Source organism: Xenopus laevis, chromosome 7L, assembly GCF_017654675.1.
Source record: "Xenopus laevis strain J_2021 chromosome 7L, Xenopus_laevis_v10.1, whole genome shotgun sequence".
Lineage (NCBI taxonomy): Eukaryota > Metazoa > Chordata > Amphibia > Anura > Pipidae > Xenopus > Xenopus laevis.
The window spans coordinates 5,977,775-6,002,841 of NC_054383.1; the positions used below are offsets into that span (position 1 = coordinate 5,977,775).

Sequence of the window (25,067 nt, forward strand, 5' to 3'; positions counted from 1 at the left end):
ATAATTAGTGCTAATCTAAGATTCCACATTAAAATTGCAAGGTCCTTTTTTTGCCCTCTGCTCCATTTCAAGAAATGGACACCACCCTTAAAGGAGAAGAAAACCCTGTAGAAAAAAACCCCGTACCTCCCAGCCCATGTAGACCCCCTCCCCCTAGGCTAACTGCCCCACCGGGGAAAGGTCTCATACTTTATACTTAACCCTCATTGCAAATTCTGGCAGCGGACTTCACAGCATCCATTTTCCAGGTCCTCGGAAAGCTGACTGGCCAGTCAGCTTACCGAGGACCTCTAAAATGGATGCTGTGAAGTCCGCTGCCAGAATCTGCAATGAGGGGTAAGTATAAAGTATGAGACATTTCCCCGGGGAGCAGTTAGCCTGGGGGAGGAGGGTGGGGGTACAGGGTTTTTTTTTCTACAGGGTTTCCTTCTCCTTTAATTCTGCACAGCCACCACACCGCTGGGTCTTCCTTTAGAGGTTCGGATATCATATTGCTGATGGATTTAATGCTAGATTCTTAGTCTTAATCTTATCTGCCCCATGCTGCATGCTGGGGCCATAGTCTACGCAAAACGGACCACATTTGTGGATACAGCACCTCTATACTTCTAATATTCATTTGGCAAAAATATCTTGTAAACGGCTAGTTTTAAAAAGTATAATTTTTTTTATTAAATTAGCATATTAAAAAAAGTACTTACTGACTCCATATGACCCAGTATGTACTATTTTAATATGCCAATACCTGTATAATAAAAATGTTACTTTTTATAGCTAGCAGTTTATGGTATATTTTTGCTAAATTAATATTTGAGGGTGCCCTGGGGATTGGGGCATGATCCTGGAACTCCATTGCCGTGTGTGTACTGGAATATTAGACCCCCCCCACTATTTTTTTTCCTCAGCATTATACTTCTACAATGGTAACAACACCCACTGTGACACAGCATACAGCAATTTTCGACTAGATTATATTGCTGCCGTCTGTATATGATCAGATTTGTCTGTTGCAACCCTAATGGAGCAGAAGTAAAACATGCTTAATTGCTCTTTGAGGAAGGCTGCAAATGCTCCATGGGTTTCTCGTGACAAGTCAGCTGTCGGGAAGTTTATACAGAGGAGGGGCTGGTTCAGGCTCTGGTCTTGTGATGATTTCCCTTGCATTTTCCACTCTGCCATAAAACTGGCGCTTATTCAGTATGCAGTTATGTTGCATACTGGACTTGAAAGGGGAAAAAACACACACACACTGGTTATGCCAGAAGAAAAGCAGAACGGAGAGGCGCCTAACGCAGGCAAAGACCATAGAACAGGCCAGCATAACAATGTAAATATATAGGTTTAAAGGGGTTTTTCACCTTCCAACACTTTTCAGTTCAGTTGGTTTCAGATAGATCACCAGAAAGACTTTTCCCAGTTACTTTCTATTTTCTATGCGTGACTGTTTTTCTAATATTTAAGTGTAAAGTTTCATTTTTCACCTTCTAAAGCAGCTCTGCGAGGGTCGCCGACCCTGTAAACGACTTTAAATTGATACATTGCTTATTTGTCCCTGCTGAACAAAATCCATGAATTGAATTACAGGCAGCTGTTAGAATTGATATAATAGTTGCTAATACTCCAGAGATGCTGCTGAGAAATGGATCAACTAAACGTTGCAAAATTATAAGATTTTGTGCCTGAATTACTGAGCTGCCAGACTCAAACACCAGAGACATTAAACTTAGATTTTGGCAAAAAGATAAAAAAATGGAAAGTCTATTTCTGGGGAACAATTTGAAAAGAATGGAATTGAACAAAGTGTTTGGAAGGTGAACTTACTGGGGCTCATTTATAAACAGTGGACAAATTTGCACCTGGGCAGTAACCCATGGCAACCAATCAGATGCTTGCTTTCAGTGCTCAAATCTAATCACCGATTGGTTGCTATGGGTTACTGTCCAGGTGTAAATGAGCCCCACTGTAATTGTAGGGTCACGTGGGCCCTCCTTTAGATCAATATAGAGAACGGTGGCCTCAGCTGGCCAACCAAATAGTAAATAATGCTGAACAATGACTATTTGCTACAAATGCTGTCCCGTAATTTAGGGTGGGTAATATAGAAACTTTTCATAACAACTTAATGTTACGTTTACTGTATAATGCAATAAACATGCAACAGTACAAAGACAACAACAACACCTTGAAGAATACGGTTTGCAATAAAACAATGCAAGTATTACCATGGCAACAATAAAACTGAAGAATACGGTTATGTGTAGTCTTTTAACCACGGGGGCTTAACTGTGCCACCGCAGTCTGCAACAGTTTGCGGCCAACCACGGCCGAAGATGAAACAAAAATGTGGTTTATAAAACTTTATAAAAGTATAGGGGAAAAAACATTTATTCAGGTGTAGCCAAGTAAGGCCCATGAAGTACTTTGTGCTCTAGTAGAGTGAACCTTGACTTGAAAGGGCTTTGTTTTTTTTTTTTTGTTTTCATAAGCAAAATTGATTGTCTCTACTAACCATCTAGCAATGGTTCTCTTTAAAACTCCTCGCCCTTTGTGATTTGCGGAATAAGGTGGCAACAGAGAGTGATTTCCTTAAGGCTGCAGCTCGTTTTAATAGACGCGAATTGTTCCTACTACATGTAGTTTGTGTAACTGTTTTTCTTTATCATTCGCTGATTGGGAACAGGAATGGTAATACCAACTCCTGATTAATGTGAAAACTGGTTACGACCTTTGGTAGAAAAACTGGTACTGTTCAGAGGATGACTTTATCCTGATGCATAAACAATCATGGTTCTTCACCAGAGAGAACCGTCATTTCTGATACCCCCGGATGTTATGGCTATGAGGAATGCAACCTGGAGTGACAACCATCTAAGCTCACAAGAGACTACGGTCTCGAAAGGTGGTCTTTGCAGTGCGACTCCTTGTAAAAAGGTATATAGTGGTGTCTTGTGCCCACTGAATAGTTGAGTGCTGATAAGGCCGAAAACTGAGAACTGTGAGTACCTGTGGTGTACTGTCCGTGCACAGTAAGTGTTTGGCTGAACACCAGGCAAGAATTGTATACCATACCTTGTGGTATGCTTTTGTGGTGAAAACAACCTTTGCACTGCAAGGGCACGAAACCCTTGGGCTACAGCATCACTGTCCCTTTTTTTTTTAGGATACAGTTTGGCCTCCTGAACCAGACCATCTATTTGAGCATGGCCAGGTTGTGAGAATTTCCTTTGGTAGAGGTAGTCACCATGTTTTGGACTGTGACATGTAGACCAAGTCAGTGTAACGCAGCCTGGTCGGCCAATGTATAAATTCAAATAGGAGGACAAAAAGGACAATATGCAGGATGACTGACAATGTGCAATTTATTGCTATCCACACCACATGTTTCGGGCGTCACAGGCCCTTTTTCAAGCAGAATGGTTCGGCCCCCTATGTGATCTTGGCAATTATCCTCGGTAGAATCGCCAGTAGAGGGAATGCAAACATTTTATTGAAAGTCTATGGAATTACCAGTGCATCTTTATAGCTAGACTGCTCCGCGTGCCTCCGTTTGTTGACATAAGCCACTGCTGTGGCATTGTACTTGTAGTGGGCGGCTCTGGAGTTTGTTGGATGAGGCCTGGAGAGCTGTGATTTTAGGGTTTCCCGACAGACTTGTATTTTGAAGGTGTGGTAACCTACTCCCATCCGAACTTGCCGGCGTTGTAGCTATCTGTCACTGGTTGATCCCAGCTTCTGCCCTGGGACAAACGAGTACACACTGGCCACCAGGATAATCTCACTCTGGTTGTAGAAATATGGAAATGACCTGCTGAAGATCTTGGTGATCTTTGTGCCCGCATTGAGGGAATTTGCGTCGTATAGTCTCATGTGGGACCTTGTATAAGGTCTCACTTCTAGTGTGGTCAATATATAATTTAGTAGTTGTAGTAATCTGCGACTGATTCTCTGTCTTGTAGAGAAAAGACTGAATACTAGTGATTAGTCTGTACTTTCATCTGTGAATTGAACTATTTGTTGACTGGAGTTAATCAGTCTTAGAAACTGAATGGTTAGAGATGGTACGAGGGAGCTCTCGCGTTGGTTTCTCATCCAGCAGTACTGTGTTATGTCTGGTAGGCCCCACTTTTGTACTAGATGTGCGAATACCTCGCAGTGTAGTGCTCATTCCCTTTGGTCTATTTTTGTCTACTGCGGAAGTCCGCTTTCCAGTTTAAGACTCTGGACATTAATACTGCAGTTGTAAGACCTGTATAAAGGTCTCTGTGTGGACTGACACCTGTGTTACAGACTAAGCTCTCAGGAGAAAATTGTCTAGTTATGGTAGAATGTGAATTTCTGTGCATTGTAGGTGTGCCCTAACTAGTGCCAAGACCTTTGTAATACCCTTGGAGCTGTGCAGAGGCTACAAAAGGTAGTGCTGTAAACTGGACATGCTGGTCTTAAGACATTGAATCGCAGGCATGGCTGTGACCTTGTATGAATAGGGATGTGCAGGTACGCATCCCGCAGTCATATGGCGTCATGAAAGTGTCGGCTTCCCTGAAGGCTATGGTGGAGCGTACTGACTCCATGTTGAACTTGTGTTTGGAAACACTCCATTTAACCTGTTGACGTTGAGGACTGGTGTGAAAGAGCCTACTTTCTATCTCACAAGAAGAAGGGTAGAATAGAGCCCGCACTTTGCAAGTTCTGGAACTGGAGCAATGTCTTCTGCCCGTAGCAGAGAAAAGACTGCTCAATGTAATGCCTCTCTTCTTAGTGGAGAGAGCAAAACCAAAACAAATTGTTCTGGAGGGGGGTTGGGAAGGGATTTTATATCCAAGTTGGATGTTGTGCAGCACCCCTTGCTATGACATGTGTTTACCAGTAGAGGGGGTATCTGCATTAGCCAACCTTCCTGAGAATATGGATTCTGAGGCGACCGGTTTCCTGGCTTGCCTTCTGGTTTCTGCCATAGAGGTCTATTTCTCTGTGATCCCTGTGGAAACGACCATGGGGTTTTGTTAGATTTTTTTTTTTTAACTTTGCGTTGCAAAGCATTGCTTCAAGTCACTACACTATAGTAGCGCTTGATGTTGCTCTAGTTGTCCCTTCTTTCGCATTGGAAGACATGTGCTATAACCTTCTGTCACCTTTGTAAGGATATGTTTTGAAATCTGGTTCAAACAGGGGGTTTCTTAAAATTTTGATTTTGTTCTAGTTTGAAAACTGGAATTTGTTTGGTATGGTGAGAAGCTGTGTTGCCTGACCAGTGCAGTAGGCATAGAGCCCTTTTGGCAACCACTGTCCTGGCTGTGGATTTTGCCATTAGTGGAGCTATGTGTAAAGCTGAATCTGTTAATAGAGTGTAGCATGGAGATTCCTCATCTCTGCAGCTAAAAGTTGTGCTGATTGAGGTGGTTGATACATTAGTTCCTTGGCAAAGTGTTGGCCGTACTTGACTGTCCTGCGGCTGCGGTTACTGGGCAGAGGATTGCTACTGATAGTGAATAGGCTCTTTTGAGAGCTGATTCCACCTTTATGACCATGCGGTTTGTAAAAGCTGCTGTCCTCTGTTGGGGGAGCAGTTTGTTTTGATCAGGGTGCAACTGCAGGATCAACCCGAGGGTCTGTCTCCTGTTTTGCCCTGTTTGTCTGGAATAGGGTATGTGTTGTAAAATCGCTTGGTCAAGGCAGAGCGTCGCTCTGGGTTAATGAAGTAATTATAAGAAACTGTAGTTTGCTTTACTCTCACCTTATTGGTGTTGGTCATAGAGAGTAATAATAGGTAGCTCAGCATACCATTTACTCTAATACACAGATACTGTTGGCCATAAGGAGTAATAGGTAGCTCAGCATACCATTTACTCTAATACAAGTGCTGCTGAATGGTATTGGGCCAAGCAGCAACATGGTGTGCACGGATTCCACTTGCCGTAATATGAGCAGGGAAGGAATTACTGACCTCTGAATGCCCATTGTTCCATCCAGGGCGGATATCTTTAGGTGAATCCACTTACTGCAGAACGCACTGCAAGGAGAATGGACTCTCATTGTCCTGAGGCTCAGCATCAACCCTTGAATGCAGCGGGTAGCTCTGTGTACCCTAAAGGTTGTGGCATATGACAGCCCTGCGTGCCATGTATTGCCTCTGCAACAGCAGTTCTGGAATGCAGCGGGTAGCTCTGTGTACCCTAATCTGTGCCCTTCCTGGGCAGATTCTGCAGTTCGCCTGCTGTGCACACCTGATGGACAGCTCTGCGTGTCCTCTACGTGTTGTGCCTTTGTTCTGTAAAATTAAAGTGATCCAGATAATAAAATAAGAAAAAGAATGTAATACACTAATAAAACCTGTCCTTCACCTCCGAGGCAGGACAAAGAACTGGCAATGGGAGGTGGAGCCACAACTTATATACCAGGGGAGGGGTCAAGAGTCTTATTCTTCTGCCCTGCCTCCAAAGATGAGATTGACATTAACCACACGTTTTCACTGACAGGAGGGCCGATTAGAGAAAACTGAACACACCATTGTACCGAGTGAGCAGATATCTAGGGAAGCTGATGCGAGGCATTGGAGTATATTTGTCAAAGAGTGAATTTAGAGATCTCCACAGTCCGCAGAGTGAAATACCGCCTCTCCCCATTCAAGTCTATGGGATTTTTAAAGGCGTATTTATCAAATGGTGAACTTTCACAATCACCCTTTGATAAATCCATAGAAATGGAGAGAGGCGGAATTTCACTCTGCGGACATCACTGATAAATCTACCCCATAGTGTGCATTCATAGAGGTTGGCATTTTTCCCCACAGTTCAAAGTGCAATTAGGTGCGTAGCAAGATTCACTCACCCAAGTTTCCTTGTTCCACGGTCAACACCACCTCGTCCATAAGAAGTGCTCGGAAATCAAGGTCCTCGTCACAACATTTGGCTTTGAGAGCTCGGAGGATCTCCTGCTGGGGATAGTCATCCTTTATTCTGCGGTCTGTCAGGAACCAGATGCGGCCGCTGGAACTGCACATCTTTGTCTACTACCAAGGCGGAGTAAGTGGTGCTTCCCTAAATGGATACTTGAGAAATGAGACAAATCAAAAGATTAGTGAGAAATGTGCACGAAAAACTGCACAGTAAAATAGGCAACGGACTGCCTTAAGACTTCACCTGAAGACTTAACAGCCAACATTCTGCAGGAACACCAAGACATTCTGAGCTATACTTCCGGCAGTCATATATCAAAAACATTTATATGCCCACGTGTATTTCTACAGGACCCTGCAACACAAACAAAATCGAAACTTCTCTGTAGAGTAGGAAGGTAAAAAAGCCTATTGATGGGTAGATGATAAAGCTGTGGCCATGGCTCACCTTAGTAATAAAGGAACAGTAACAGCAATAAAATGAAAGTGATTTAAAATACAAATATAATACAGTGTTGCCATGCACTGGTAAAACTGGTTTGTTTGCTTCAGATACACTACTATTGTTTTTATAAATAAGCTGCTGTGTAGCCATGGGGGTAGCCATTCAAGCACAGGATACACAGAAGATAACAGATAAGTACTACTATAGTTTATATAAACAAGCTGCTGTGTAGCCATGGGGGCAGCCATTCAAGCACAGGATACACAGTAGATAACAGATAAGTACTACTATAGTTTATATAAACAAGCTGCTGTGTAGCCATTCAATCACAGGTTACACAGTAGATCACAGATAACTACTACTATCGTTTATATAAACAAGCTGCTGTGTAGCCATTCAATCACAGGTTACACAGTAGATCACAGATAAGTACTACTATAGTTTATATAAACAAGCTGCTTGAATGGCTGCCCCCATGGCTACACAGCAGCTTGTTTATATAAACAATAGTAGTGTTTCTGAAGCAAACAACCCAGTTTTACCAGTGCAGGGAAACATACATGATATTTTCATTGCTTTAAAACATTTGAATTTTTTGGGGTTACAGTGCCTTTAAGCTGGACCCTTATAAAACTTAAAAGGGTCATGATAGAACATATTTTTAAAAATGTACCTGGCCACAAGACTGATTGTGGTAGGAGAAACCAAGTAAAACATTTGTAACACAAAACCCAGTAAAAACATTTGGGCACACAAAGAATCCTCATACACTGGAGCTGTACTGAGAAGCTCCTCCCTCTTTCAGACGCAGGCCGGCCCTGCTGACGCGGTACTTTACCCTTCTCAAACACTGCTGACGCTGCCTTGCTCCTCGACACCCCCAGCTCTTACAGATGCAACGAGCAGACAATAGACTTAGTGTAATGCAAAAAGGCAGCCACCCCCACTCTTAAGCAGTAATGGATGAACAGAGGCTGCATGTGCTCCCTCCTCTAAGAGGTAAAACAAGCCCCCCCCCCACAGCTCAATTAAGCACAAGACAAAGCCCACTGGCAGTATCTTTCTCAGACAAGGGATACAAATCCATCGTTCCCAAATCTTAAGAGAAAGCAGCAGAAAATCCCTTACAGATCCCCAGTAGCCACTCAGGCACATGACTAGTGTATAATTCTGGCACATTTCCCTTCAGACAAAGACAAGGCTTCAGCACAAAGACCACACTCTATACAAAAGACAGACGGCCCCTTCCTGCTCCCTACCCCCCCCCAGCCTAAAGGCACAACGTGGATTGCACCACCCCCTCCTTATACACAGACAACCGTCTAACCAGCTCTAGTCTGCAGACTCCTGTTACCCACTGCAGAGGGGGAAAAATCTGGGATTTGCTTAATTGAAGAGACAGAAATGCTAATGGCTCCGCCCAGTTACTCTGCAGCACAGAAAAGGTTGCAGAATAGTAATGATTAGTCCTGCAGCGCAAGCATCTATCAGCCCCTCCTAACACATGCACAGCATTCACACATCACTTCCTTAACCTCTTCCCCACTACACACACAAACAACTACCAAAACATTCTTATTTCCTCTGCTGGTTGTACATTTGTGCGTCATTGAAGCTAAAAAAAATAAATAAATAAATTAAAAAAAGGGTAGAAATGCTGCATTTTACAGTTTGGATTTCTATACCAACCAAAGGCCACCAAAGCCCATGCAGATGCCCCAGTAGCTCCCCATCTTTTCTGCTGATTCATGAACATGCTCTATGCTGCAGCTGCTTACTGAGTTTAGGGGTTGACTCAGTAATAAGTATATCCAGAAACCAGTTATCCGAGATGCTCCAAATTACACAAAGGCCATCTCCGCAGACCCCGTTTTATCCAAATAATTCCAATTTTAAAAGAAATACATTTTTCTGTGTAATAATAAAACAGTAGCTTGTACTTGATCCCAACTAAGATATAATTAATCCTTATTGGAAGCAAAACCAGCCTATTGGGTTAATTTCATGTTTACATGATTTTCTAGTAGACTAAGGGCTAGGCCACATGGGAAGATTTCAGGGAGATTAGTCGCCTGGCAACTAATCGCCGCGTCTAATCTCCCTGAATGGCTTGCTGGTATCTTGCACTAAAGTCGCCTGCGCCTATTCAAACGTATCGCCGTGTGTGAATAGGCGCAGGCGACTTTAGCGCTAGCTTGTGTGAGATACCAGCAAGCCATTCAGGGAGATTAGTCACCTCAAAGACACGGCGATTAGTCGCCAGGCGACCAATCTCCATGAATCTTCCCATGTGGCCCTAGCCTAAGGGCAGAGACATACGCTCAGATTTGGGGAGAGTTAGTCACCCAGCGATAAATCGACTTCTTCGGGGTGACTAACCTCCCAAACTACCTCCCGCCCGCTAGAATCAAAATTGCCGGCAGGATGACACTGAGCACTTTGTTTTCTGAAGTCGCCAGAAGTTTCCACGTGAGGCAACTTCGGGCGATTTCAGAAAATGAAACACACGGATTGCCATCTTGCCGCCGATTTAGATTGTAGCGGGCGGACGGCAATTCTGGGAGAATAGTCGCCCCGAACAAGAGGAGATTTGTCGCTGGGTGACTAACCTCCCCCAATCTGAGCATGTGTCTCTGCCCTTAAGGTATGAAGATCCAAATTACGGAAAGGTCCCTTATCCGGAAAATCCCAGGTCAGAAACATTCTAGATAACAGGTCTCATACCTGTATTAGTAATTAAGATTCACCTTCCTCACACTTCCATAAAAACTGTACTTTCTTCGTCAGAACTGAATAATCAACCCTAACTTAGTGTTGAACAGTAAGAGCACACTGAGCATGTGCAGTGCCACTCTACATTTGTCTAAAGCAGCTACTTCAGATTGAACGCCTGGAACATCACTGGCATAGGTCTGCCAAATCTTTGGGCTGTTACAGTAAGTTCAATATAAGACATGTATTCTATTTTGGCCTTTAGTTCTTAGATTCCCAGGTCAAAAGGATATTACAGGCATTGACAAAATGAGGGAACTAAATTTGTATCGAAACCCTCACACTTTGAATGCTCTGTGTTTGCATCTGTGCCCTCAGTTTCATCAGCAGCATCTAATTACCACTCATACTTTCTTCTTACCTTCCCATGGGTGAACTAATTCCTCTAATCTGACTGCTGGTTCCTTGTGTGCATCTGCAACATTTTAAGCTATATATCTTTGTTATTACTTTGTTTTATAGTCTGGAGGGCGTCAATAGTTGTGCGTGTGCTCAACTTGAATGTTAAGTGTAAACACAGCCCTAAAATGTGTGCACAGTCTTACTGGAATACCCACATAGGTGACAGTTGGTAAGCCAATCAGCACTTCACTAGGTTAATAAATAAAGGGACAGGTACTTGCACAATAGAGCTTGCTACTGCCTTTGCTATACATGATGGAAAAAATGGAAAAGTCAGTTGCAGAGTGAGGCAAGGGTTTAGTGGTGTGCGAGCCGGCCTGAAGCCCACGGGTCAGGTTGGTTACCACGAAAAAAAATCTTCCGGGATTCTGTTGGGCAGGGTTGCCAACCCCCATCGTGATGTGGGTCGAGTTTCCCTCGAACCGCACCCAACTCGATATGTCGCACTCTTTATAGAACGAATAATTCCACCGGCACACAGGTGGATAACCCTTGCTATATTTTTATTTGCATGATGCAACGTTTTGGGGTGATCCCCTTTGTCCGGACAAAAGGGGATCACCCCCGAAACGTTGCATCACGCAAATAAAAATATAGCAAGGGTTATCCCTGCTTGCAACTAAAGACCTGTGTGCCGGTGGAATTATTCGTTCAGGAAATTTGTGGGTTTCCGAAGCCCTCTCGGCCGGGCACCGGGCAATATACGATTTGGAGAGCCAGGGTGTGCAAGCTGGTAACTATATCCGCACTCTTTTTATAGACCTGCCCCGTGATGGCATTAAAGGGGCGGGGCAGGAGCGAGCCTATAAACGGAGGGTACAGAGGCCAGCATTGTGAGGTCACTGGCAGGGACAGCAGAAGGGAGCACTTGACCCAAACCCGCCCGCAACCTCACACTGCCGGCTACAGTTCCCCCGAATTTATACTAATACTTGCCCCACCCATTTAGTGACATCACCTCAGGGTGAACGAGAGTCTATAAATAGAGGTGACTGAGTGGACCAGGCTGAGTTCAGGTTGGGAGAGGCTGGTTTAGGATCGGGTGCAGATCAAGGGAAACTGGACCCGCCCAACAGAGCATCCATGACTGATGTATTTGGGTCTTTTGAAACCCATTTGGCAAAATTGGGACCATATAAATGGTCAATGTAAGAGGCATCAACAGCACCAGAGCTTATGGATTTTAATTAAAAGACCAATTATTTTATGGCTGTAATGCATGGAGAAAAAAAATCATGGAACCTATACAGAAAATCAGCAACCTAATTATCCCCTACAAATCAAATGGCTTAAAGGAACAGTACAACCAAAAAATGTAAGTGTTTTAAAGTAATGAAAATATCATGTCGTTTTGCCCTGCACTGGTAAAACTGATCTGTGTGCTTTAGAAACACTACTATAGTTCATATAAACAAGCTGCAGTGGAGCAATGGCGGAAATTGAAAAACGGCTATATGGCACAGGTTAACTAATGGATAACAGATAACACCATTAGACAGACAGAGCTCATCTGCTGTGTGCCTAATATTTAATTTTCAGCATGCATGTGCGTCTTCCACCAACAAATGGTTAAAGTGCCTACTTACAAGACTTTTATTTTTCAACCACGTATAGTAGTGTTTTCCTTTCCCTCTACGACAAATTTCTGTGCCTTTCACCAAACAACGGCTAAAGTGCCTACTTACAAAACCTTGGTATATGGCTCGCATGTAGTATTATTTTACGACCCTTTCTTCTTTTCTCAGTTCCTCCAATCAATCCCACATGGAATAGAGACGTATATTGTGTAATACGTTTTAATATTTAAAAACTTTCATAAAAAATTTGCACTCACATTTTGATCAGGTTTCATAAGCATTTCTATAAAATCAGCTGTCCTTTGCAGGTTGCCCAGGTCTTTCCGGGGTAGGAATAAAAAAGCCGGCTTTTCCTATCCCTCGTGGTTGCGTTCCTGCTGGTCAGCGTCCTGTCCCCTACTGCCTGACGCGTTTCGCTGGTCCAATCAGCTTCCTCAGAGGCATGGGGATATCCGTCGCATAGTTCCCTTAATCCCGATGATCGACTTTTTAAGGGAACTATGCGACGGATATCCCCATGCCTCTGAGGAAGCGGATTGGACCAGCGAAACGCGTCAGGCAGTAGGGGACAGGACGCCGACCAGCAGGAACGCAACCACGAGGGATAGGAAAAGCCGGCTTTTTTATTCCTACCCCGGAAAGACCTGGGCAACCTGCAAAGGACAGCTGATTTTATAGAAATGCTTATGAAACCTGATCAAAATGTGAGTGCAAATTTTTTATGAAAGTTTTTAAATATTAAAACGTATTACACAATACACGTCTCTATTCCATGTGGGATTGATTGGAGGAACTGAGAAAAGAAGAAAGGGTCGTAAAATAATACTACATGCGAGCCATATACCAAGGTTTTGTAAGTAGGCACTTTAGCCGTTGTTTGGTGAAAGGCACAGAAATTTGTCGTAGAGGGAGAGGAAAACACTACTATACGTGGTTGAAAAAGTCTTGTAAGTAGGCTCTTTAACCATTTGTTGGTGGAAGACGCACATGCATGCTGAAAATTAAATATTAGGCACAGCCCCCGAAATGGAGGACTAAAATAAAAGGAATTTTTGAAAAAAAGGGGAACAAACAGCAGAAATGAAAATTTTTTTCACATAAGCACCTGGTGTAAAACGAATATTTCCAAAAATATTACACTACATGTCGATTTTCTCCCCTTCTTTTTTGTTTCTGGTGAGTTTGACTCCGTTGCCAAAGGCGCTGATCCATTTTTCCCTATATGAATCTTTAAATCAGACATACACTATTTGGTACATCTGCATTCCTTAAGGACCAATTATGTTGCTTTGCGTGGAATTAATAGTGAAATTAAAAGTGAAAAAATTGCTGGCCATAGATGCATTTGGGTGATTTTCGCCAAAGCAAACCAGGTCATATTCACCCATCACTACTGATATGGCATTTGTGTTGATCTATACTCACTGTACATTAGGGACGAACCCCTGAACTCAAACAAAAATCTGCAGCAAAATGGGCAAAGGCTACAAAGTGTTAAAGAGCTGAACGCTGCCTAAGCAAATCCAGTAAATGTCAAGTTGCTTATCCTGGAAGGTAAAATGCTAAGGGACCTTTTTAAAAGCTAATTTAGGTTTAAAGTTCCCATAGTAATCTGGCAATGAGGCAATCACAAACAAAACAATTTGTTCCAATAGGATTGTAGATTAATTTGATACTTAAAGTCCAGGAAAAAATGCAATATTACAACTAAATCTATGGTACTGTATGAGCTTGGCAGACATTTAATAACTGCATGTCATTTAAAATAAAACAAGAAGCCCTCGGTCTTCAACTGTCGCCTAAATTCAACTAGCAGCGCTTTCAGGCAACTCCAAGAAAAAAGAGTTCCCATTGCAGTGAGTGGAAACCATAGAGAACTATGGAAATTCCATGCAAGCAGGTGTGTTAGATTAAGCAGTTGGCCTGTTTAAAGGCTTCTTTTGCTGTTCATTCTTTGCATGCATCAATGCTAGAAAATGAGTGTTATTTTAGAGTAATTGAAAACATAAGGCTGAAACTATGTGATGGAAGAAGGAGTCCCACCGGTACTTTGCATCAACCATAATGTAAACTAACTGAAACTCCAATTCTGTCAGATTAAAAATGCTCTAAATGTGTATTTATAGGCTGAGATATAGAAGTACAGGTATAGGATCTGTACTGGAGCTTTTAGCCAGGTTGCATTAAAAAACACTGAAATAACGCAGACAAAGCAGATGTGATGTCCGATAGCCTTAAAGGAGAACTAAAGAAGTAGCTAGAAATATTGTACATGATGTTTTGTGCTTCTGTACCAGCCCAAGGCAACCACAGCCCTTTAGCAGTAAAGATCTGTGTCTCCAAAGATGCCCCAGTAGCTCCCCATCTTCTTTTCTGCTGATTCACTGCACATGCTCTGTGCTGCTGTCACTTACTGAGCTTAGGGAGCCACTCACAATATACAGTACACATAGAATAGAAATGTCACAATATAAGGCTGATTAGTAATTAATACACATAATTACTACATGGCAGCACAGAAACCAGTGCAATTAGCATCAGAATTTAATAATCAGCAAACCTGTAGCATCAGCTTATATTACAGCCAGGGAAGCTCATTTTCTGCTGGATAATTAGTGACGAGCCCTAAGCTTAGCTTCTCAACAGCCAATCAGAGCCCACTGAGCATGTGAACGTCACAGACACTTTCCAAGATGGTGACCCCCTGTGACAAGTTTGAAGTCCTGGATCTGCTATTAACAAGCTGAAACTTAAGGCTGGTGCAATAAGTTTAGTATATAAAATGTCATTTTTGGCCATATTCATTTTTTGGGTTTAGTTATCCTTTAAATCTATTAACAGAGATCAATATTGGACCAGAACAATGAGTTGAACATAATCACACCAACAAAAAAAAATAAAAACATCTACATACACCCATTTGTAGATGGCTACAGGCTAAAATAGTGTAAGCTAAAGTAACCCAATTGCGTTCAACACAGCAAGTTGTATCTGTGCTACAAATGTAGTAAATGTAGCATTTAGCAGTGAAGTATGCCCACTGTGCAAAGAACACTCATTTCACACTCTGGATATTCATGCAATGGTGAGGAATTTCACTCCTGTTAAAAATGCAAAGCCCGAAACAACCGACTGGTGTTTAGGGTTGTGGCAATACTTACTATCACAAACCAGGGTCTACTTGCTTTTCAGAAATGGATGCCCACTAACAATACATGGACAAATACAGTGAAACCTCGATTTTCACTCCCCTGATTTTAAGTTTTCCCACATTCTACATTTTTTATTTGTGGTCCCACCAATTTATAATGCATTTCAATGGGTGCATTTCCCTGATTTTAAGTAATGTTTTCCTGGGTTTTACATCAAAATTTTGTCCTGATGTTCCCAAAAGCATTCTTTTTTCCTCTATGAATGTTATTAGTGAAATAAAGAGGTATAAAATACTAACCAGATGTATATTGTGCCATGGTTGTGCCTGTAAATGGTCAATTGCAATGAGTGTGTCCCTTATACAGTCCTGCACCAATCACTTATTGCTTTAGGTTGTGTATGTGACAGAGAGACTTGCACTCGCCCCCCATAGTGTAACATTAACACTGCAATGTTTAACCCTTGTTATTAACACACTAAATATTGTATCTCAAAGTAAAACTGACTCCTGTGCTTATATCCTTTCAGTACTTGGGGGGAAAAAAAAAAGAAGAAAAAAGTTACTTTAACACATTTCCTTGATTTTACAATTTTTTTTCCTAGTACCCTGAAAAACATAAAAAAAAATATGGGGGTTCTGCTGAAACTGCAGTTCCTCTGGGGGAACTAGAACAAATTGCAACATGAAAGAAACCTGTTCCGTTGCAATAGAAGCACATTTAAATGACTTAAAATACATATTGTGACTTGTCCTTCCTCATCTGTTGCACAATCATTCACAGAAGTGAATCACCAGGACAAAACATATACCAACATCAACACAATGATGCACCATGTGACAAATCTTTTCAGACATTTTAGAACATATTCAGGGGGAAAGCGGTCACACACATGAGTACTCATTGGCGGAAACTAGACTACACAATCCAGGATCATCTAAAGAATGCAAACACAGAACATACCACCAATTGTACCTCAATGTGTAAACACAAAAGTGCTGCAAAGTGCTCTGATCCGGGATTAAATCTCACACAAAGAACCAGGATGGACCCTTTCCTGAACAATAACCCCCTTGACCTCACAAATATAGGGTCTATGTATACTGAATATACATACGATTTCCATTTCACTGTTGGATACTCCAAAACAAGGCATGAAATGGAAACCATGAACGGGTTTCTCGCCTTTTAATTAACTGTTAGTATGATGAAGAGATATTCTGAGACAATTTGCAATTGGTTTTCATTTTATTTGCGGTTTTTGACTTATTTATCTTTTTATTCAGCAGCTCTCCAGTCTGCTATTTTAGCAATCTGGTTGCTAGGGTCCAAGTTACCCTAGTAACCATGCACTGATTTGCATGAGAGACTGCAATATGAATAGGAGATGGCCAATTAATTAGGAGACGGAGAGAAAGCTTTCTCTCCGTCTCCTAATTAATTGGCTAAATTCCTACACCTGGAGCGGGGGTGCCTTATTGAGATCGAGAGCACAGCTGCCAATCCCCAGTCATTTCACAATTGGTCATGAATAGGAGAGGCCTGAATAGAAAGATGAGCAATAAAAAGTAGCAATAACAATACATTTGTAGCCTTACAGAGCATTTGTTTTTAGATGGTGGTCAGTGACCCCATTTGAAAGCTGGCAAGAGTCAGAAGAAGGCAAATAATTCATAACTATAAAAAATAAAGAATGGAGACCAAATGAAAAGTTGCTTGAAATTAGCCATAAAATATAACTTAACGGTGCACCACCCCTTTTAATAAATGTCGCCTGTGGTGCTGGAAGCTCTAGTATTTTACAGTTATCATAAGCACTAAGATCTGTAACCCAGCCACATAAGCCAATTTATACAGGTAATGATGGTCACTCACTTACTTAGAGTTGTAGTAGTTGTAGTAGTAGTAGTAAAATCAGCAGGTGTATGGTTTGGTTATGCAGATAGTTTTTGATGATTAACAAGGACGCTCTGCAATATATAAGAAAGAACAGAAATGGTTCGAATTAGAAAAAATGTTACCTTCATGATCTGGATAGTATAGGCTTTGTAAAGTAGATATACATATATATATATATTTCCTTAGATCTGTACAGTTGGTGAGCATGAAACAGCTGTTTGCTAACTTTGACGTAACCCTGAAATGTGTCACCCGTTTGCTGGAATATAGATTTTTCCATGCAGGAACCTTGAATCCTATCTTCACTGTCAACCACTTGCTTCTCAGAGGCACAATTTGCCTGTATCAAGAGAGCTACATGCGGCAAATGTATGCATGTCTACTGGCAGAGAATTTCAAAGAAAAACCCTTATCCAAAGAGTTAAATATGAGGGCACAAGTGTCTGATTTATGCTCCTATAGTCCTCCAGGGATATAAGATTCTCAGCCACGATGTCTCTTCTGATATCTACAACAAGGTATTCGGATCGATCAAGAGTGGGAGCTATGGCACATGATTTGTCCCCTGAGAATGCCTATGTGTAACGGTCATATTATGACTATTTAAACAGCAGAAAACTAGTGGTCCTAAAAAATATGATTACCCTGGTCACAGTGCAAAATGTGTACACTGGGTCTCAACAGAATTTTTGTTACTGATTAAAAGCATAGTTCACACAATGCAGGATACTGGGACACCTCCAATTAAATCTCTTTCTATTAAGCCACATGGAGGATCATACAGATGATTGCATCGGCACACATGACATTACTTGATGAATCTCACTCAAGTGAGGAGCACGCCTTATTCCCTTGTGAGAAGGCTGCAGGAGAGTGAGCTGTCAATCCTCAAGGGATTTAATTGCTGATGTTCCAAAATGCAACTGGCTTTGCGTAAAACATGAATAGATGACTCCTCTCAGCCCACTATTGCATAGGCATGCAGTCTTGGGCAGTCCACTTCCACAGTACAGCAAAAAATAGATGACAGCGCATTGCAGCTCCAGACTAGCAGTAGATGATCAGGACTTAGAAGTTCCAGAGACAGGGGGGAAGTCTGTCATACATAAATAAAGAAACCGCCATATTGGGTGCCCTTTAAAGTTCTAGTTGTAATTCTTATAATTTGGCTCCAGCCCAACAACCGTATCACAACAGGGGCCTATGCAGACCACATAAAGGGGTTGTTCACATTCCAAACACTTTTTCAATTGAGTTGTTTTCAGATTGTTCTCCAGAAAGACTTTTTCTTAATTGCTTTCCATTTTTTAGTTTTTTTCAAAATCTAAGTTTAAAGTTGGATGTTCCTGTCTCGGGTGCAGATTCTGAAGAGTTACAAATTTGCAACATTTAGTGGATACATTTCTCAGGTACGTCTCTGGAATATTCACAACTATTGTATCAATTTTAACAGCTGCCTTAAATAAAACCCAGGGATTCTGCTCAGTAAGGACAAACATAAGAAATGTATGAGCTAAATGTATCAATTTAGAACAGTTTAGAGAGTCGCCGACCACCCCTTCAAGAGCTACTTTATAAAGGTGAAAAATTAGACTGACACTTTTATATTAGAAGATTAGAAAAACAATAATAAATAGAAATGGAATGTGATTGGAAAAAGTCTTTGGTGAACTATCTGAAACATAAAAAAAAAATAAAGTGTTGGAAGGTGAAGAACCCCTTGAACAGTCTAACATGGCTCTTGCCCCAAATAGCTTATGAAACCTTTACAGCTAGGGACCTGACCAATCACAAATCAGATGTAGACTGGCAGGCCATCATTTTGCTTACATACAGGGGCCATTGAAAGGTGGGTGTAGTAGCCATGTTGTCCTGTGTATGGTTAGGTGTTGAAAGGTTACTCATAGCGTAGGCATTAGCTCTCACGGCTGAAGGGTGGGGTACTGTACCACTGCAAACAGTTGCAACTTGCTCAGGGCGCATTACATACTGAAAAGTCACCGTGGCTCAGCCCCATTACATCTGCAGAAAAGATTTGGATTAATTGTCATTGTGCCTCTCAAAACATGATGTACAGCAGTAGCCAAAATAAAGCCATAAGAACAACGTTGGTTAAACACCTACAGCCACATGACTGAGCTCGCTGTTTGCAGTAATGGCAAGTGTTCCGACGCCCATAGCAGCTGACAGAGCATTGAGCAGCCTCCAATAAAAACCCAGCATTTTCTTAGAACGATTCCTCTTTCACTGTATACATTTTTCTTTTATTATCTGGTGCATCTTAACATAATTCACACAAAGGGTTTCTTTCTGCACCTGGACACGCATACGTTGTAAACTCATAAGCATGGCTTGCACGTGTGCAGAATAAGACGTCGATCGGCTTCTATGTGGAAAGGGAGCAGCACGAATTCATAGTGTTATCAAATAGCAAGAGACACCATCACCGGCAGCAGAATATGTGTATGCATTATACAGCATGTCTTAATTTATCCCTAACAAATAGGTATGCCCTGGCAGGCCTGGACTGGCAATCTGTGGCTTCTGGCAAATGCCAGAGGGGCTGCCATAGAAAGTCACTATTTAGTGGGCTGGTGGGAGCTGATTGGGCCTCTATAAATGGAATGCCAGGGCCTATTTTGTCTCCCAGTCCAGACTGGTGCCCTGGATAAGCAGTGCCAATGCTCAAGTCTGCTCTCATTGCTTGTGTCACAGAATTCTCAGTAAGTCACATATGCTTTTAGCTTGTTTGCACAAAAGGTGGAAAAACCTGTGTGTCATCTTAGCAGATCCCTTACAAAACCTAAGGCAAGTCCAACCTACATGACTCCCTGGTATTATAATGCAAAGCTCTGCACACACAGGCAGCTGTAAGTAAGATGAGAGTGATGGGTGTTCCAATAAGCCCCAGGCTGGTATCCTTAACCATGAGTTAAATGTAACAAGTCATTGGCTTACTCAGGACACAGTAATGAGTATCTGGCAGCAGCACTGACCAGGCAGCACGACTCACACTATGAATAAAACATTCACTGGCTTCTGTGACACTGCCCAGCCCCACACTCACAATAATGACGATGGGCCCAGCAGGAGTGACACGTTGGGCAGAGGACCGGAGCATTTTCTCAGGACACGTGGGAGGGGACCGTACTAACTCGCAGCGCAGGAGGATGTAGAAAACCCACCCTTTTCCTGCTCAGTTCGACATACGGCCCCGCGGAGATGGAAATACGCACGTCGGCTTTACACAGCGGGAGAGTTTACCCCGCGGGAGGGGTGAAATTATCTGCCCCCCCCCTTCAGTGTGGTTACAACCCCGCATCCATCGCATAGCGCTAGCGAACGTACCATTGTGCGCGGCGAGTGGGGGTGGAGCGGAGACTGATGGAGCTGGCCCACTGACATACTTACAGCATCCCATTCTGGGCGCCGGGCGAGAGGCAGCGCTACGGCTCATACAGAGACAAGTACATCACACATTGGGGTCACTCCCTTAGTCGCCTCAGATACAATGAGGGACACACCATTATCAGATCATTGGAGGGGGGTGATAGTACAATTATACACCAAGATGCGCCTCGTGTTAAACCCCTTATTGAGATAGACTTCCCCGAATTCACCCCACACACACTGCGGGAACGCACCACTTTCTCTCCATATGGGGGGTTGGTGCAAATACCCTGGGGAATGAGAACGCTTCGCTTTCCTGTGGGACACGTAGTAGAAATACCTCAGCAAACGGGCTTTGCCTCATTACCTCAAGTGCACCGGCGGCTGTACCATTACCTCCCAATATTGGGGGGAGAACAGACACCCCAGAGATGGGGCTCAGCTTCACGTTGTCCTCACACACTGCAATGCGCCGCAGCCTTTCTCCCCACGTAGGGGCAACCATAACACTGACAGTAGGGGGCGTCACACGCGTCTCAGAGAGATACCCACGGGGGCAGCCACAGAAATATTCACTCTATAGCATTTGCCGTCTTTCCTCCCCTCAGAAGCCCCTCCATACTCACACACTTGCTGCCGCCTGCTTCTCTTCCCGCTTCTTTGCACCTCGCACCTCAGGGACTCACAATAGACTCACCAGGAAGTGGCGTGATGCAGCAGTGAGTCCGACCCCGCAGCGCAGAGACCGTGTAGCTGATGAACGTGTCCTTCCCTAGTGAAATGGGACACAGGCGGGGCGCCGGCCGCCGCCGACAGTCAGAAGAACCGGTGTCTCTGCGCACACGGAGCCCGACGCACACACGACCGCACGCTACTCTTACTGACACAGACTGAAGCAACGCTAGCACGCGCTGTCCACCAAACCACACCCAGTATTTACAACCGCCGCCACCGCATTGGTCGAAAGGCGCCTAAGCCACCTCCCATTGGTTGGAGCGGGGTGGCGGGAAAGGAGGAGAAAGGAATGGGACGGACGGGGGCGCGCGGTAAAGTAGGAGGAGCGATAGAGGGTGCGGCGCAGACTGGCGCGCTGATTGGACGACGAGCTATAGTCAAGGCTGTCCCGGTCCCCGAAATGAGGCGGAGCCGGCCGAGCTCGTGCTTGGGGGGCGGTTGGCAACATTGAGGAGAAGCCAAGGGGTTTCCGGTGATGTCAGCAGGGGCCTGGCTTTTAAATAGCGGAGGCGTCGTGAGGGGAGGATGTTCCGAGAGCAGTTACTTACTACGTGTCGGGGGTTTCGACAAGTGATGGAGCAGCGGCGGCTGAATTCATTGTAGTCTCCTTATGTCCAATCTGCTCCCCGAATAATGAATAGATTAATGAATAGTTTAGTTATTACATGAAGATCTTCCAACAATAGAACCTTCTTTGACTGCAATTCATCCCAGTTGCTGGTAGAGAATGTCCCTGTGCTGCTGGGAGTTGTATTCTATTTATATAGTTGATTTCATGATTTGGCCTACATCTGTGAGTTGTGGCGAATGCCAGAGGGGCCACTATAAGAAGCCAAAGACCAGCAGGCCCAACCTGTTTTTGCCCCGGGGACCTGTGCAGAGGCAAATGTTTTTGTAAGGACTGGTGGGTCGGGAGGGGTCGGCGTCCAAACCGATGCGTCACGTTTATTGGTCGCTTGTAGACAGTCACTATATAGTGGGCCTGCCGGTCATTGAAATGCCAGACCTATTTAGAAGTCCTGTCCTGTTTGGGTCTCTGTGTATTTTATGTGCCAGGTCTGATTGTGACTCCCAGTGGCCACCACTAGCCTTCCTGCCTTGGTCTGTGCCACTTATTCTCTAGTTGTGATCCAGTGAGTGAGGGTCACTTGCTATGGCTCTCCATGATTCCCTCGTTCTACCTATAGAATATCCCAAAACTCCTGGGATTATATTGGGCTGTACTGACACCCAGAGCAGGGATGTGGGACCTGAGAGCTGGGGCTGTTCTTGTTGCAAATAAACCTCACCTGGGCAGCTGTCGGGTCATTGGCAAGTCTTGTAACAGTTTCCTCCTGAATGCAAAAATAACAAATAAATAAAACAGACATACAAAAAGTATTGTAGAAGTGAGTGGCTAACAATAAAAATAGATTGCAAGCTTTCGGAGCACCAAGGCCCCTTCATCAGACAAAATACAAATGAAAGCTGGAAAGGCACAGCGTGTATACTGTTAGATCAGTGACAGGTATTTACACTTAGAGATCAATTATACACATAATACAATGAATTAGGGTGAATCCGAATCCTGCTAAATAAAGGCCGAATCCTGGATTCAGTGCATGCCTAAATTAGAACCCGCACTTTTTACATTTTTCAGGGGACCAGAACAAAATGGTGTAAAATCCAGGAAAATATAAAATAAGGGAAACGTATTAAGGCAGGACTAGATGATGTGTTTTGACCCGACACGTCGCAGTGCGACTAAACGCATGCGTGTCGGATGGTTTAGTGAAAGCGGAAGTGAAGGAGAATCGCACGTAAACAACTACATTGATCCGACTAGTCCTGCCCTTATGCATAATAATAATATAATAGGTGGGGCCACAAAACAACAATGTAAAATGAGGGAAAAAATCAGAGGATATAAAATGGAGGTTCCACTGTATAACTTAGGGCCCTTACGGGGACTCCCCTGCGTTCCGGTTTCATGCGTTCAGCCACATGAACTGCCTTGGTGTTTTTTTTTCTTTAAGTGGAAACTATTTTTTTTTTTAAAAATGTTTTGTTACTGGTCCTTTAATTTTCAATATGCTATAGAATGGCCAATTCTAAGGAATCGTTCAGTCTTCCTGATTTATTAGGGCCCTTACTCACGGGCATTTGAAGCTGCACTCCGGTTTCATCCGTTCAGCCGCAGGGGAGCGCAGGAGTAGACACAACTGAATTCTTTTCAATGGCGCTATACTCACACAGATGCATGTAAGCGCTGAACGCAGGTTGGGACGTAGCATGTTGCATTTTTCCTGCGTTCGGCGCTTACATGCGTCTGTTTTAATCTTTAAAAATTAATCTTCGACCATTCGCCATATAAAACCTGCCGAATTGCTGTTTTAGCCTGTGGGGGACCGCCTAGAACCTATCTGGAGTCAGTTGGTGGACTTTGAAAAATCAAACTTTTTTTGGGAAAACTTTGATTCGTACGATTCTAATTAGATTGAAAATGGACCTATTCAATCGAAATCGGACCTATTTGGCCAAAAAAAAAATTTGATCTTTTTCAAATTCGAAATTCAACCCTTGATAAATCTGCCCCTAAAAGTTAAGTCAAAGGGGAATAACCCCTTTAAATATGGGTGTATATAATTTGTATTTAGGGGAATGATAGGAATACATGTCTAGAGGCAGGCTATACACATATTTTGGCAGCGTGGGGGAGGCGCAACTGTTTTCTCTATTAACAGATTCCTCTGCATTTGATACTGTGCTGACAATTCACTTCTAATCCAAATTCTCCATTCCTGAAGTATCTGCATCCAGGCTCTCCTCTTTTCCAACTCTTTTCAGAGGGAAAAAAAAACAAATGCTCTGTAAAGCTACAAATGTATAGTTATTGCTTTTTATTACTCCTCTTTCTACTCATACCCTCTCCTGTTCATATTCCAGTCTAATTCATATTAACAGCGCCGGGCCTAGGCAGCCTGTCTGTCCCCGGCTGAGAGCACGCAGGCGAATTGACGCTCGCGTGCGCACACGCCCCTATTGGCCCTTGTGCACGCATGCGCACAATGGAGCACTCTCGTGCGCGCAAACGGAACTAGCTCCTGCGTGCATGCACAAAAATGGACCATGCGCAGGAGCGCAATAGGTGAAGAAAATGCCAGCGGCAGTTGGGGAGAGAGGGGACCGGACATGGGGTAGGCGACAGAGAGGTACATGCCTGGCGCACCCCCCCCCCCCGCCCAGCTTTGCGCCCTAGGCACGTGCCTACTGCCTACCCCTAGTTCCGGCTCTGCATATCAATGTCTGGTTGCTAGGTTAATTTGGACCCTATCAACCAAACGGCTGAAATTGCAAACTGCAGAGCTGCTGAATATAAATAATAAGTCCTATTGCCGTGTCCTTTAGATCTTTCTTTATCTCTGCTGATATTCTGAACTTGACCCTTGCCTCTTGCCTGCTGCCCTCATTATATACTCTCATTATATACTCTGTAAGTGGCTACACCTGAATTCTGTCATCATGTCATTGTTCTATTCTCCCGTGTGATCCCTGTTATGCCTCACCACACTCTTGTACACAACTTTGTCCTGTGACACTCCAGCAGCTCAGCGCTCCGCCTAAAGCTTTCCGATGGATTAGTGCCTTGAAAAAGAATGGGACCTCAACTCAAAGACAGTCATCTTGGGGAAATGATCAAAAAGTAAACAAAAGGGATCATCGCCTGTGGCACCAGAAACCAATATAGTGTAATAAGTTCAAATCATATTTGGTTCTGATCAATTATTACGGGGAGTATTCCCCTTTTTCTTACATGTACA

General features: G+C 43.4%; 1 protein-coding gene across 4 annotated transcripts in view; it reads right to left on the reverse strand.

Moving 5' to 3' along the window:
* Positions 1-21,449, reverse strand: part of LOC108696039 (beta-citrylglutamate synthase B) — a 30,901-nt gene extending 9,452 nt beyond the window's left edge. The window contains exons 1-4 of one of the 4 annotated variants that reach the window (XM_018225020.2): positions 21,159-21,449; positions 17,123-17,213; positions 7,140-7,250; positions 6,829-7,048 (exon numbers count right to left, since the gene is read on the reverse strand). In XM_018225020.2, coding sequence (XP_018080509.1) covers positions 6,829-7,000 — 172 coding nt within the window. In that variant the 5' untranslated portion in view covers positions 7,001-7,048; positions 7,140-7,250; positions 17,123-17,213; positions 21,159-21,449. Of the gene's footprint in view, positions 1-6,828; positions 7,049-7,139; positions 7,251-17,118; positions 17,214-21,158 lie in introns of all 4 variants that reach the window. The other 3 variants (XM_018225022.2, XM_041570169.1, XM_018225023.2) reach the window with 3 other exon arrangements.
* Positions 21,450-25,067: the final 3,618 nt, after the last annotated feature.